The following is a 16,125-nucleotide window of genomic DNA, read 5'->3' on the forward strand; positions in this document are numbered from 1 at the left end:
CCAACCCGCTACAAATTTTTCCGTTTCTATTTCATAATCTTCACTAACTACGTCTAACTTTAGTACGACTTATAGACAGTTACGAGTAACTTGCGATAAACCAAAAGTTACTAGAAAGGCATATTTGTTGCATGAAGCTCCACTGCTGTCGAACGACAGCAACCACGGATCTTATCGCTGATTACTTCACTCTCATGCTGTACATACATACCTCTACCCTTCGTATATGGATTAATATGGTAGCGTTTGTGGTGTAAAAAGTTGTCCAGGTAGAGGATGTAGGTTGTTTTCCGATAATTTTTTGAGTAAAAATATAAATAGAAATTTTACTCTTTAAATAAATATTTCAATCCTGAATTTTTAATTTATTAGCGTTAGACTTAATAAATGGAAAAAATAACTTCATTTAATTGGGACTTGTAAATGTCATTTAATAAGTTTTTTGGAAACAACGCTTTCACAAAGCGGATATCTATCTTTATCCATTTAATTCTGTCCTGCTATAGCAATTCTTGGCGCTTTTATTTTTAAATGTGTCGCTTTTGCTACAGCAGCACCATCTCATATGTATGTATGAATGTACTCCACTTTACGAACACTTTCTATACACGGGGATACTCCCCCTTACCTCGGCCCGCCATAATAAGACCGTAGACGAAGTGTCGTCAAAATCAAAACAACACGTAACAGCAACGTGTTTATCCTATAGTTTATTCACCTAGTTTTGATTATCACATCTGTCCTCTGGAATCAATGTGTTCATCACACGTATCTGATTAATTCAATAGTTGCTTAAGAAAAATGATATTTCTATCTGGGGATAAGATAGAGTGCTCCCTCGCTTTGATTGCGCTAACGTTTGCGGTGTTTTTAGGCGTATTTGACAGGTAATTTTTTAGGTTTAGTATTTACAAAAATAATGATAATTACGAAGTGTCTATTCGCACTATGGAGTGACCCTTCACGAGATACTGTGGACACTTCAGACACATCAGAACAATTTTTCGTGACACGTTCAAGTTGAGTGACAATTTTAGATAGAGTTTTAATAAACGATCGTATTCTATCCCTTTCTAAAACCACAAGACACATTGGCGGCACGAATTACGCTGCTGGGGTCTGTCACCTTCAGAGATTGGGTATCCAAAAAATTCTATTTACCTAAAAATTGTCCAATTTTTTCCCAAATATTCGTGACATGTGAATATTTGGAATATTTAACGTGTACTGTGTGGGTTCACTTTATATTACGATTAGCACAGTGTCATAATAACAGTAATTACTTCATTGTTTACGGAGTAAATATTCAAATCGATTCAATCTTATTATTTCAGCATAACATGGATTGCAGCTATCAGTGCTGTGTATTTTATTGGTGTTTTATGGGGCACAAACTTTTTGCAATATGTAGGCTTTAATTTAAAGAAACTCCACTATGTGTCTAACTTGACAATAGGCGACAACGAGTCCTGTGGCGTCTGTGGAGGTGACGCCTGTAAACGTCATCGGCCGTCAAGAAATTTGGCACGCATCAACGTCCCCAAAGATTTTGACGATGCATTAGAAAATGTAACTAGTCTTTCATTTGTAAACTTACAAGTAGCGCATTAAATTTTTATTTTACAAACTGATTAGGACCTGAATAATAAAATTAATTTATTATTTAATTAAATAAATAATTAAACTTCAATGATGTGTTGATTGGTTTTTGGGAATTAAACACGTTTAAAAAGAACACATAATTCATTAGCACTTTCAATGTTCTGTAAGAAAGGTGTAATTATATTCTTTTTTTCATAGAACGTAATCTTGACATGGAGTTGGAGTTACTGTACTAATTCTTGAAATATTTGAGTGTTAAGTAATATGAAAAAAGAAAAAAACACTACATTCTCAGTCATTGTTTTGTTTTTAGCTCCTGGAGCAGCTACTGCAGACGTATATTTGTACATGGTATTTGGAATTCTCTACTGACGAGGCTTTTGTACAGCAATTTCGAACCTGCATAGCAACTGCGGCTGGGAATATTGCTCAAAGACTTTTCCGTGTTGATACAGCAGCAGTAATTTTTGATCAATTAGTACCTATAGCTCTGCAGCATGCTCAGGACTGGAAAATTTTGGTCGATCGAGCTAAAGCTGAAGGTGGAAATCCTGCAGATTACGTAGCCGATTTTCTGGGGCACAGAATACATCCTGCTGCATACTCACGAGAAGCTGAACTGAATTATCTCAGAGGCCTGGTCACCACGCTTATGCCACTTTTGCTACCAACTACACATCTCTCCATCAACAATAAAGTGATTTTTAATATACAAAAACCTCTCTAAATTAATCATTCGAACACCTACTTAGTTTCATTCATTTCTCAGATTATTTTGAGAGAAATTTTGGCCAACTGGGTTCTTTTGCCTGCGATGGATGCTCTTGCTGATCCGGATAACATTAATACTCTGGTCATTCTTTCCACTCATCACGAAGGCGAGTTCACCCAAATAGCGGACTCTGTTAATGTTCCGCTCCTACATTCTTGGGCTATGCCTCCTCTCCTTGTTGATAAAGTTCCCAATACGCTAAAACCGTCGTTAGAAGAGATCCTGAACAATCCCCAACTTCTCTATTTATTCATGCAACACATCAAGGAAATCGGACATGTTCATCTCTTACAATTCTGTTTGGACATCGGTTTGTATAGGCTGAAATTAAATTTTCCTATATAATGCATAATTATTGCATACGAAGAATTACATATTCATTCCAGATGATCTAAGCAAGAGACTATTGAATCCAGACATAACTGTAGAGACGGAGGGGAACTTGTATGCAGTTGCCCAAAATCTCTATTCTTCTTACCTCACACCAGATACCCCCAATTATCTTCACTTGCCTGTTCACATATCAAAGGGATTGCAGAAAAGTAACTATCATCAGTTTATTGAATATGATTTGTTCTAATAATCTTGTTTTTCAACAACTTTTTATTACTGATATACAGTTCTGGAAGGAGGACCAAGCAAAATTCAAGAGCTAAGAACTTCGCGACCACTGTATCAGGCTCACCAAGAAGCCCATACGATTTTGGAAATAACGTGTCTGCCTTCTTTCCATCACAGTTATCAAGTAATATTCATTGAGATTATGATATTTCAAAAAAAAATTTAAGAAACATTCTCATTATATGTTCTCTCACAAACAAAGTTTGTGCATTTCATTTAATGATCCTTTGTCAACACTTGGTTAAATTTATTCATTCATGCCTCTCATAAATTACTATTTTACATATATGGCTTTACGAATAATTATTGTTTCAGTTCCAGTCATTGTACGAAGTTTTCATAATTGAACGTTTCGGCCAGTTGACACTGGGCCACCATCAGCATTTCAAAAGGAATATGGTTTTTGAATATGGCAATCTTAATTCGAACCGACGAAATAATTATTCAATACCAGCGTCACGGTCACAAAAACAACCCAAATCTAGAGTAGACCCAACCACATATTAATGTGGAAGTTATCAATCAACTTTTAAAATAACACGATCGTACATGGACAACAACGGAATCGATGACACTATGAAAGAAGATATCAAGAATGGAAACTAAGATTGCCAAAACCAAAAACCAAAGAGAATTACTATCTGGCTGAAACGTTCAATAAAGTAACTATTGCGCAGTAACTTGAACCTAAGAGACAATTATTCAGTATCCACATCACCGTCATGAGAACAACCCGTATCTATATAGTTTTTTTGGCAGTTTCTTAGCCTGCAAACTCAATTTTAATCAGTAAACGATCATGAGTGAATCGAAATACTTCGAGTTTCAGATTTACACTTTGTTATGTGGCCAACAGACACCCACAAGTCATCCAAAATCGATGAATCAACACAAGTAAGCAATTATAATTAAATTGCATAAGACGTGGAATACTTGATTAATCGCAAATTTTCATATTATTTTTACTGTGTCTAATATATGTGCCAGAAAATATATTTCAATTTCCAGACAATTTTTTAATTTTTTTTTTATTCCTAATTATGGTAGTTGGACAACTTAGTTGCAAAATTTCTAAAACCAGAAGTACCTCATGCATACTGTCCACTATGTGATTTATTCTCAAAGTAAATGTCTTTTTCATTCCGTTTTATCAGTCAAGGAGGACCGATTGGTATGGGGAGTAGATTTAGCAGCCAGATTGGTCGAATCCAGCGGGTATTGCGGACCTCTGCTGTTGATGGAGCACCGTATCAACAAGAAAACGTTTATCAAGCCGAAGAGGTTGATTGTACACCCAGACTTCATCCAATTTCAAATTCCTATGAAGATGGAGGAAATAGAGATCTCACTACCTGGCGTGTTACAGTCCCTCATGTCGATGGAGGTGGCGCACAGCCACTTTACATGATTGCAGTTCACAGCGTAGCACAAGAAAAATCTTGGACCGTGTTAAGGAGAGACATAGATTTTTATTCTCTCAGAACACGACTTGCTGAATTCCATGGAGATCGAGAATTAAATGACTCCCCACTACCAGCTCGTAAAAATCAACACCCATCGTTGAACACAAACAGACAAAGATACCAGGACTTCTTGCAGAAGCTGCTGGCGAAGCCGAAACTTAGGAGCAGTGAACTGCTACATACTTTTCTCACAGCTCCTAATTTAGAGCCATACTATTCCAGTTATAGTACGCCAGATATCGGATTATTTTATCAAAACGTTGCTCACAAGTTACGGAAAGAGCGTGGGCAGCATTTGGATAAGTTCATGAAAACCTTTCTTTCTTCTATAAATATGAAAGACGAACGCGCAGATGTCGGTGTAGAACCGTCCAGTGAACATAGTCTCAGCATTTTACAAAGAAAAGGTCGGGACTTGGTGCACGTTGGACCGTTTGGCAACAACCTTGACCTCCCATCAAAGCTGCAGGATTTCCAATTCGTTTTTACCAATCAGCCACAACACGTGAAGGGCGCATGTTTCTGTATCGTTGAGGCAGGTAAACTGAAATTTAAATACAGATTAAATTTAGTTAACAGCACAATGAGAATTGATATAGGAATATGAGATATTTTAATCTGACGTTTTATGCGATGCAATTTCTTATCTTTATAGATATCATAAAGATCGGAAGTGTCAATCATTATTGCATGTGCTTGCAATGTGTTAAAAATACTACATTTTTCTTTTTCAAATTTTTTTTCTCTCTTTCAGTCAATAACTTGTTGGAGGTACCTCCGTCGTTGGCTCAAGTTTATTGGCTAGCTGCTTCTCTATCCTACCAAAGCGTGGATCCATTAGTAAGTAAGCTGATGAATAAAACGTTGGTGAAACTTTTAAGCGGTGGACGGGCAGCTGTTGTCGTTAAGTTATTACATGCTACAATATTGGGACCGAAATTACATGATAAAGAATCGTTGTCCTCTGGTCATGTCGAGACTAAAAAATTTGAGCAGGCTCTAGAAGGTTTGAGCTCGTTGATCCCTTGGTGGATCATCGGCGTCCATACAACCTGGCATAAATTAATGCGATCACTTTTGGAACCGCTTCAAAATCCGGCGTTTAACAAGCACTTGGCATACTGTCTCCTCGACCAAATAGTAGCTGATCTGTTTCCTGAAGTATCTTCGTAAATGATGATTGCAAATGATCTGTTTTAATTCTTGTCGTAATATTGTTCATAACACTTGCATACCTTTGCCATAAAAAGCCATTTTAAAGATGAAAATCCAGTCATAAGAATACGATATACATTAGATTCAAATGAATTTATTTATCCCATATCGTTTCAATGTTGACCTTAACTTCTAAAGGTTTCTTCTCTGTTTATTCGAAGAGATTTCTGGAATGTCAACGTAAAGAAGTTCAACCTTAGATAATCAGTCTGATATAGTTCTCTTCGGATTTATCTTATCATTCTGATTAGGAGTTTGAAGTGATAAAATAATATTGTTGCATTGCATGCAATAATCTTTCAGTAAGCTATGATAAACTCTGTAGGAATGTAGTCATTTTATTCTATGTATACAATCATGACCATACTGTTAACATATTTGTACATTTTATATTATACAGATCATTTAGTTTTGGGTAACATAAATGCTTCGTTATAGTAATTTCTCAAATCACATAATTTATACCGTGTTGGCCCGAATATAAGTCGAGGTTTTTGGTAAGCGACTTTACCCTCAAAAACCGTCCTCGACTTATATTCGGGATTTGCATTATCAATTGTAAATTTCGTTATTGACCGATAATTTTAATATTCTCGCAATGCAATATTCACGCACTGTGCATGCCCGCCTAATCTCGAAAATCGAAAATTCGAACTTTAATTTTTGCACCAGCATTTGTCGGGTTGCGTTGAAATACGGTATATCAGAGAAAAATGTACACGATTGACGTAAAATGAAGCAAAAGTTATAGTAGTAAGTATTCTGCAATTTTACTTATATTCGAATCCAAAAAAACGTCCTGAATCAGAGGTCAAAAATTGGAGGTCAACTTATATTCGGGCCAACATGTTAATTTGTATATATACTTATCTAATACGTTCCATATCGTGCCATAAAGCAAGATAGTTCTAATATTTCAATATACATATGTATAGTTTAAATAAGATTATAAACCAGAGAATCAGTTTTTAACAAATAACAACTGGTATACTACCATAACCCTGAATTTGTTTTATATCTCAATAAGCACATGAATAATCGAGATGTTTCATCGATGATTATTGCTAAACTTGTTAGAGTTATTCTAATAAGATATTTTACATCCACAGAAACAAGACTGTATAGATATGTCATAATTATAAGCATTTAGTACTCAAAATTGAGGAAAAAATTTATGCGTAGTGTAAAACTTGTTACAAAAACGTACCCAAACGTTGGGTATATGTAACGTTTTGACAAACTCTGTAATTGAGTGCAAGAAATGCAATTATAAAGTTTGAGTAGATTGAGATGTAATGTGCATCGGCGTACATATAAAAAATCTTATTCTATAGGTTCTTTACAAAATTTTATTGCATTTACTAAAATCAACTCTTGATTGAAGATTTGACTGACACTGCGCATGTTTTTTTTTTCAGAGATATCACAAAGGACAGCGCAATGCTGAGTGGTAAATTGAGTAGATATAATAATACAATACAAATTATCCTTATCACACGTGCCTGCTTAGCACGTTTAAGCAAATAAAAAATTGAATTAGCCTAGTCAGGGGACAATAAAAGTGAATCACTTTTTCCCGTTGAATGTAAGTTAATTTTTACTAGCCTGAGTTTAAAATAGGTACAACTTATTTCACAAAGAAAAATTACGCTGCACAAGTCAACAACTAATATGCAATGTGACTTATGTTTTCTAATAGTGTTTTGTGCATACCTGACCACTCTGAACTTAAAATTTGGACGATAATTCTTACGACCATCGTTAATATTACGAATTAGTTATTGATGTCATGATATTTGAATTATTGCCTCTTTGGACAACCAACTTTACTATTTCGTATTACACGACATGTTTAAGTCGTCATTATTTTGAATACATCATTAAATTACAAAAATTTTCTAAGCTTTTATAGGAAGAGGCACTGACTTTGCTCCTAGTTCATATTGTATTTGCTCTAAAGGCTTCCCTTTTGTTTCGGGCACAATGAAAGCAACGAACACTGTACCTAAGGCACAAATTACACTGTACATCCAGAATGTAGTGTGTGTACCGAAAGCCAGTACAAGGTCACTGTAAGTCCTTGTCACTAAAAATGCCATCATCCAGTTGAAAAAGCAAGCACTACTACCAGCCACACCTTTTATTTGTGGTGAAAATAGTTCTCCAACCATCATAAATGGAAGTGGTCCAAAACCAAGGCTGCACATGAGGACAAAGAAGCAAACCGATACTAGTGGAAGCCAGTTGATTGATGAAACATCCACTTCTATGTGCTCCAAGTAATAATAGGTGCCGAGAGAAAACATACCTATCGTCATTGCTACTATGGATATAAGAAGCAAAACTCGACGTCCGAGTTTGTCAACAGTTAAAAGACTGATGGATGTGGATAATACCTGAAGAGCTCCAACAATAATTGTTGATGTGTCCGTGGAAATACTGCCGTTCTTGCCGAAGATACTTCCGGTATAAAAAACAATTGCATTAACACCACTCAGTTGCTGAAAGAACATCAGGCCGTAGGAAATTATCAACCCATTTCTGGCTACTTTCGACTTTATTGCATCAATGAAAGAGCCTCTGTTTCTCATCTCTTCTGACAAGACGTGTTTCCGGACTTGTAGTTCCTGTTCAAGGTCATATTTAGGACCACGCAGTTTCAACAAGCTACTTCTGGCATCTTCCTCTCTATTCTTCATTAGAAAATAAGTCGGACTTTCTGGCATGAATGAAAATACGGTGAAGAATAACAAAGGTACAATTGCAAATGTTATGGATACATAGTATATCGGTATGAGGGTACCGAGAGCGTACGATATCAAAACTCCAGAGGTCAACATCAGCTCGTAGAATGCTCCCAGCATACCGCGTATGGCAGGTTCTCCGATCTCTGCTGTGTAAACTGGTACTGCAACGCCAAATCCTCCACCACTCAAACCCAGCAGGAATCTGCCAATACAGAACATTACCACCGATTGAGCCCAGATGACAAGTGCCCAGCCAATGGTGTAAGGGACTACTAGAAACAGCATGCTTCGTTTTCTACCAAATATATCCATCATCAGACCCATTGGAATGCAAATTGCTGCTGATCCCAAATTTGATATTGAACCAATCCAAGAAAACTCTGAACTGCTTATCGTAATGTTGTACTGTTCTGCCAATTTCTCCCCCGAGTCACCACCTGATGTCGACCATCCCAAAACTCCACCAAAAGCAAGAGCTCCGATGGTAGCAGAGAGTGCAGCGGCATATTGAGGAAGCTGTTTTCCTCGGACAGACGAACCATCGTTTGACACAAGTGTCAGCTGTGAAATACCTATATTTTTTTCCCCCATCGTGTTTTGGCCTGACTGCAGCAGCGGCGTCCACTCTGTCACCTGCAACGTAAGGTATATATTTATTGATTGGTTCTAAATATATTCACGTTTTGATTACTTTATTTCCAATTTCCTGCAATTCAGTTACAAGGTGGGAAATATTGTGTTAAATACTTGGAATTTTAAATTCAATGTTCAACATATCTATTTATTTCGTATATAACGTACACTTTACTTTTATTATGCTACATTCAATACTTTGTTTTAAATTTTTGTAGTCCGATCAGTCTGAATTCACGCTTCGAGTATGACTGAACATAGAAATTAAATTTTCTCCAACATCCTTGATACGTACTCCCATGTGTCTAGGTCGCATCACACTTGTGCTTAAATCGTTTGTTTTCAATATATCTTTAACCATGGTTAGTGTATTCAAGTGTATGTCATACCATTAAGCCTTAAAAACATCTGTTATGCTTTGGTATACATTATCCACTTGAAAGATAGATTACTCGACTGTTTCGTTGTAACAAAAAAAAAAGGCGAGAATAATAGAATCTCAAATTAGTAATTTTTTCTCGATATAACAATGTTTTCAACTGCACCTCATTAGTATTAACAAGTAACTGTTTACGGACATGTCGTTGCGAAATACTGTAAAACACATACCTTCGAAATAGATGTGGAATAAAATGCGTTACGTTCCAAAGGACAAAGAAAACAAATTTGCTTAAGCTTATCAACTATGTTGTTCACGGAGAATGAACTAATACTGAGAAGTAGAGTTTATAATGTCATGAATTTATACTGGTTGACAAGGTTTTCCGAATTTTATTTGTGCTAATCTTATCTTATGGATTTGATATTTAATTGCAAGTTCGCAGATAAACAGATGGTTTAGGAAGGTATTGTACAAAGATCTAAGGAGAAGGTGGTTAGACAACAAATTTACCAAGAATAATTTATTGAAAATATTTAGATCAATGAATACACAATATTACAGACATCTTGACACTTTTTATCATACATTTATATTTTGCTAAGAACACAGGCATTCGGTTAAATTTTAATAGTATATCCTTGTCAATACTCGAACCGATTAAATATATTTACAAAAGAATCAGTCTTACAAGAGAATCGATGTTGATTGTACATCAGTATTATACAGTGTATTACTGTAAAGCAGAGTAACTTGATTCAATAATTCTCATTTATACTAATATATTTACTTTAAAGAAATTCTTTTTGTTCTGCTTGAAAATTGGATAGAGTGTGAGCTAAGTTGTCGCTCACTTTGTACCTGTTATTGATCTCTAAGAAAACACACATTACAAGTTCTTTTTACTGACTCTTTACTACTCTTTTTTAGTGACTGTGAGACAATCTTTTGGCTTTATTATATATCGCTTATAGGTGACTGAGTTTATTATTACGTTTTCAGGGTGCTTATTCACACTTAAATAACTTGGGTCAGCAGCAGACTAAAGTAACAAGCACCTGTTGGACGTTGGCAAAAATACTTTATTCTGACCAGAATTGTACTCGCCGGTCGAGTTAAGTACTGTTTTATCAATTCTATGAACCGAGATCCTTGTTTTCTAAACTTTCATTGTATTCGAAGTGGGTGGAGGTGCAGGTACCGCACCCAGTTCTTGCTGAATCTGTTCAAGAGTTTTTCCTTTTGTCTCTGGGACGATGAATACGAAGAATACGATACTCAGTGCACAAATGACGCTGAATATCCAGAATGTAGTGTAATTTCCAAATGCTAACACAAGATCACTATAAAACTTTGTTACTAAAAAGGCCATTATCCAGTTAAATAAACAAGCGCTGCTACCTGCAATGCCCTTTATTTGTGGAGCAAACAGCTCCCCTACCATCATCCATGGAATTGGCCCAAGACCTAGACTGAACATGAGTATGAAAAGGCAAACTGCAATCAGTGGAATCCAATTATATGCGGACACGTCTACTCCTGTGTGCGACAAGTAAAAGTATATTCCAAGGGTAAAAGCACCAATGGTCATTACAGTGCTCGATGATATAAGAAGAATTTTTCGCCCGAGTCTGTCCACTACCAGTGTACTGGCAAATACTGCGACAACTTGTATCACTCCAACAATAATCGTTGATGTTTCAGAAGACATGCTTCCTCCTTCGCCGAAGATGCTACCAGTGTAAAATATGATGGCGTTAACTCCGCTCAATTGCTGGAACATCATCAGTCCAAAGGCAATGATCAATCCTTTTCTGGCAACTTGTGTCCTTATGGCTTCTAGGAACGAGGCTTTGTTTCTTGCCTCTTCTGCAATGGCATCTTTTTTAGCCTGCAACTCTTGTTCAATGTCGTAAGCAGGACCGCGCAGCCTCAGGAGACTTGCTCTGGCCAGATCATCCCTGTTTTTCATCAAATAATAGGCCGGGGATTCAGGCATGAAGAAAAACACAGCGAAGAATATCAGTGGAATGATCGCTGATACTATTGACAGTGTTTTGATTGGTGCAAATGCACCCAGGGTGTATGAAAAGAGGATACCAATGGTCAACATCAGCTGAAAATACGATCCTAGAGTACCACGCACCGAAGGTTCCGATATTTCCCCAGTGTACACCGGAGCTGCAACGCAAAATGCTCCGCCACTTACTCCTAGTATGAATCTTCCTGCGTAAAACATTGCCACTGAGTTTGCCCAAATAATTAATCCCCAGCCAACCAAGAAAGGTGCCACTAGCACAAGCATGCTTGGTTTTCTTCCTATAAGGTCCATCAGAATTCCAAAGGGAACACAAACAGCTGCCGCTCCCAAATTTGTTATCGATCCAATCCAAGAGAACTCTGACGACGATATCGTTATGTTGTATTCCGTTGCCAAATATACACCCCCGTCACCTCCTGAAGTCGACCAACCTAAAACCGCGCCGAAAGCCAGACTTCCAAGGGTTGCAGCGATTGCTGCAATATATTGTGGCAGCTTTTTTCCATTGGAGCTGATTTCTTCGTTAGAGACGAGCGTCTGCTGGGAAATGCCGATTTTGTCTCCCATTGCGCTGCGGTGTCCTTGCAGTAACGGTGTTCTGTCTGATACCTGCAAGGTGACAAAGTTAATTACCTAATTTCCAAGTTCTAGCTCGCAAAATATAAAAAATGATGATGGAAAACAAATTTTAATAAAGTAAAAAGTAATGTATATTCAGTTTGATTTTTTAATATGTATGAATTTAACTATTTGGTTTCGTTAGGTAGCGTGGTTTGATGGAATTAGATGGAGTGGGCGTGCATCAATCGATGGACTCATGCGTGTTTTTCCAGAGATGTGGGTTACAAAATACATGTATCACCTTGAAAAACCGTATTACCAGAAAACCAGTGTATCACAGGTGAGCTTTTACAATGTCTTTTATATAGTAAAATGTTTGTTACACTTTATTAACATGCAATCTCTGCATTTGAGATCAATGTTAGTCTAGCCAAAAATTCACAGAAAAAGTACTGCCATACGTTCTCACGAACAGTTGTAGCTCAACTACGTTTTAATAATTCTTTACCTTCTTCTACCATATGGCCAACTCCGTTTAAGAATGTGCCAAAACAAGTTTTGGAAACTAGTAAAGCGAGAATTCGTAGACCTTTGCCAAGATTGTAAATTGACAAGACAAACAAAATATATTACGCAACCAGGAAGATATGTGATTTCAGGAAAAAAGTTAGTAGTAGCAATTTCGAATTTATCACATTTTTTTTCTGGGCTCTGTTTTTTTTCTGAAATTGAGATACTAGAGAGTTTTGCATGGAAGGATATTATAGCAGCTTTACCTTACCACTACTACTAAAAAGAAATTGTTGTAGGTCCCAGCTGTACATCAGATGCTTTATCATTCTTGTAATTGAAAAGCAACAATGGTCAAACATCAACTGTATGTTGATTTTTTTTCTACTGAAGTTCAGCATCTATACGATGCTTGTTGTAATACTTCCATAAAATACAATGCATATTTCAATATCCGAGAATTGTGCCATAAATAATAGAAGCTTTAATATTTAGAAATGATTCGTTATAATTATAACTCGAAATTTTTTAGAGATCCAGTTTCAATTGAATTGCGATAAAAATCGGGGGGATTTATGTTGTACTTAACAATTGCATACTTGAGATGTTTTCGGTATTATTCGATATTATAATCACTGTACACGCGTATCTAAATTTAATGTTTTTCAAACTCCAACAATAATGCCAATATGCATATAGTATTCTATGGGAAAAAATGCTGTATTGAACAAGGTTGAAATTAGTAACGTTATTGTAATGAAACATTGGGGAAAAAAATCACTATTCTCTTATTTTTACACCAACTTTGAAAGAACTGAGATTTCGAAATATAAGTATGATTTGTTTTTTTTACAGTTTTCTGAACTTCAAACAATTCTAAAATCGCAAAATAACGATTTTTGTCTGCATGAATCGTTACGATAATGATAACGATACTAACTTCAACATGATTATCTTGATTCAAATTTTATAAAAACCTTCAAAATTATAGTTTTCTAAATTTTTATTTCAGACAAATGTAGGAAACAGGTCTTTCATTTCCATTATTGGTCTACTAAAAATAAATTCATTTAAAATCATTCAGTAGAATTCGATACACAGAGAAAGTACAGAAGTATATAAATAATTATTAGCCATTGATCCATGCATCGATATCATGCATATCACACTGATTATATGAGAATTGGTTTATAATTAAGTTTGATGCATTGTTATTCAGCTTTTCTATGTACGTGAAGTTATTCTGATTAGTAAAATGTGATGAAGCTAAAGCCAGCAGCCAGAGTTAACAGCCAAACGTCTTAAACTTTTTGGAAACAGAAAAATGCAGTCTAGCTTTATCCTTGTAATTCTATAAAACTATTGAGGTTTCAAGGTATTTGACAAAATTTTCATTTTCCGACTTGACTACCGTATTCGAATGAACATTAGAACTTTTAGCTGCTAATTCTGACTGCTAGCTTCAGCCTTGTTGAAACGTGGGGGTAGCACTTTTCAAGTGTTGCATTGGTTAATTCTCGCATTGAGTAAAACTCGCATCGGCCACTGTTATAAATGGGCTATCTGCGCTGCGTGCTGACGTGTAAGGTTCCAATGTTTGATAGTGTTTATATGTACCAAGGCCCGAAGCAATCGTATAAATTAATCGTTGAAGTGTGTCAATATTTTTTGTAAACAAAATTCTTGTCCTTTAATTTGTACATACCGCCCATACTTCTGCCTGGCTTGGTCCTGCCAAATCTTCCTGATCATAACGATGCATATTTGAAATGTACAACGATTCAAATTAAAATAATAATGTCCAATTACGTTGTCTGTTATAAAAATGTTGTGTTATGGTCAGCGACGTGCGAGTTCGCTTTTATTGGTCAGATTTAATTCTGTATTGCCGTTTTGCACTTTGTATAGTCGACTGTCATGAAGGAACAGCTCTCTTCGTATACACAGCTGGCTCGATTCTTCCCTCGGCTCTAGTCTCTCACTCCGTTCGTCCCGTCCTCGGTTCGTCTGATCGTAATACTTGACGAAATTCAAATTTCAAACGTATTCCCGCGAATTTTTCAGACCCCATTGATCTTCTCTCTACCACTTTATAATCACTATAAATATGACGATCTAATGCACAACCCGAATAGTTTGGTCTGTTCGAAGCACAAAGATTGTCGACTCACGTGTTAACGTCCATTGACCATGGTCAACTATTTGCAGCTGCGTACCGACGGCAACGTTGCCGCAAATGCATCAGAGACAGATAACGGACGGAGGATCCGTGGTCTCAACCCTCGAGACCGCACTTACATTCACGTGTGATAAACTGCATATTTTCAGGCGCTAGCGTCATCGTTGTTGTCTTATGCCCACCAAATCGTCTTATTTGACTAACTAGCCCAGAACGAGTGCGTTTGACGATAATTTCCTGAATTTGCAGTAGCATTAAATAAAATGCAAAACATGTTCGAAAAATCGCTTTTCCGTGTAGGGCATTATTCGTTGTTTATGAAACTATCGATTTGAAAAATTCGCAATATCAGATAAATCACCTCGGGCTCTTATTTAATTAAATAGTAAGTCACAAATCACAGAGTGAAATCAGTTGGACATCCAACTTGATGATGATAAGGTCACCCATTTTAGCCATATTTAGAGAACGTTCTCCGTCCTGTGTGTAAAATTACGTCAAACTGTAATTTCACTTTACAAAATAATGATATTGTGTAATACAAGGTATTGAAAATAATGTTGCTATAATAACGTGAAACTATTTATACTTTTTAATATATCTGTAGATGGTGATTGTCAGTCTCCTACACAATATTATAGTTAATAATGATCATTGATGTTACTGTCCACGGGTATGCATAAAATCTAATAATTCTTCAAAAAACCTCGATCAGAGATCAGTCTGTACATATGAGACCAACATGAAACTCCTCTTACTATTTTCACTGCCGGTAAATAATTAAACTTTAATGAATTATCTGAGTCACAGAGGATAATCCGCTTTGATGGAATATGGATTCACCAATATGGAATAATTAGAACGTGTTATGACTAAGGATTGCATATTGTTGATGAGGAATATTCTTTGTTGACCTGCTCTACCGCTCCAGCTCCAGTATCTTGTTGAAAATAATTTAATACAAATAAGTATTTCACAAATAAATTTCATATGTATCAACATCAGTCGGGAACATTGTATCAAAATACTTGGAGAATATTCTGCAAATTAATTATATCACATTATTTTTGAAACATTTTTAGCTGTAACGCGAAAAAATTATTTTTCATTACAGAAAATATTTTTGGCGAAGAAATTTAGACGCTACGAAGTTCTCACAGTTTAAGAAAATATTTTTAGCAGTCCGCACCTGTCCTTCTCGAATCCGATTGTTTTATTTGATTAAATTTTTTTTCTTTTACCAGAAGTAAAATTACTATAGTTATATCTACATTTATGTATATTTTCTTTCATCCTGTATAATCCTCTAATTTATGCCAGGTCAGTGCAGAGGTTGCTTTTTCTATGAAGGGAGAAGTGGATAATTGAGGTCATTTAACGAGAGTAGATTCAATTCTTGGTT

General features: G+C 36.1%; 2 protein-coding genes across 3 annotated transcripts; one reads left to right on the forward strand and one right to left on the reverse strand.

The window, feature by feature from the left end:
• Nucleotides 1–724: 724 nt before the first annotated feature.
• Nucleotides 725–8,394, forward strand: LOC124407442 (sorting nexin-14-like). Of its 2 annotated transcripts, none has more exons than XM_046883561.1 (9): nucleotides 725–887; nucleotides 1,335–1,569; nucleotides 1,916–2,299; nucleotides 2,372–2,684; nucleotides 2,761–2,916; nucleotides 2,995–3,119; nucleotides 3,825–3,889; nucleotides 4,150–4,997; nucleotides 5,213–5,743. In XM_046883561.1, the coding sequence occupies exons 1-9, from the start codon at nucleotides 802–804 to the stop codon at nucleotides 5,629–5,631; spliced, it is 2,631 nt and encodes an 876-aa protein (XP_046739517.1). In that variant the 5' UTR covers nucleotides 725–801; the 3' UTR covers nucleotides 5,632–5,743. The 2 variants fall into 2 exon arrangements, with proteins under 2 accessions (XP_046739517.1, XP_046739519.1); XM_046883563.1 differs by lacking the exon at nucleotides 5,213–5,743 and adding an exon at nucleotides 7,092–8,394 and having other exon boundaries at nucleotides 737–887.
• A 1,546-nt stretch (nucleotides 8,395–9,940) lies between these two features.
• Nucleotides 9,941–14,944, reverse strand: LOC124407443 (facilitated trehalose transporter Tret1). The gene is made up of 2 exons (XM_046883564.1): nucleotides 14,250–14,944; nucleotides 9,941–12,082 (listed from the first exon to the last, which is right to left on the reverse strand). The coding sequence occupies exons 1-2, from the start codon at nucleotides 14,304–14,306 to the stop codon at nucleotides 10,592–10,594; spliced, it is 1,548 nt and encodes a 515-aa protein (XP_046739520.1). The 5' UTR covers nucleotides 14,307–14,944; the 3' UTR covers nucleotides 9,941–10,591.
• Nucleotides 14,945–16,125: the final 1,181 nt, after the last annotated feature.

The sequence above is a fragment of the Diprion similis genome, chromosome 6 (assembly GCF_021155765.1).
Source record: "Diprion similis isolate iyDipSimi1 chromosome 6, iyDipSimi1.1, whole genome shotgun sequence".
Classification (NCBI taxonomy): domain Eukaryota; kingdom Metazoa; phylum Arthropoda; class Insecta; order Hymenoptera; family Diprionidae; genus Diprion; species Diprion similis.

What these genes read in the sequence shown, in the direction of transcription:
- LOC124407442 (XM_046883561.1), top strand. Translation starts at nt 802, where the DNA reads ATGATATTTCTATCTGGGGATAAGATAGAGTGCTCCCTCGCTTTGATT. An exon ending in ATCAAAGGGATTGCAGAAAA is followed by an intron (nt 2,917 to 2,994) that starts GTAACTATCATC and finishes ACTGATATACAG; the next exon opens with TTCTGGAAGGAGGACCAAGC. An exon ending in AAATCGATGAATCAACACAA is followed by an intron (nt 3,890 to 4,149) that starts GTAAGCAATTAT and finishes CCGTTTTATCAG; the next exon opens with TCAAGGAGGACCGATTGGTA.
- LOC124407443 (XM_046883564.1), bottom strand. Translation starts at nt 14,306, where the DNA reads ATGCATCGTTATGATCAGGAAGATTTGGCAGGACCAAGCCAGGCAGAA. An exon ending in GCCAGGCAGAAGTATGGGCG is followed by an intron (nt 12,083 to 14,249) that starts GTATGTACAAAT and finishes GTCACCTTGCAG; the next exon opens with GTATCAGACAGAACACCGTT.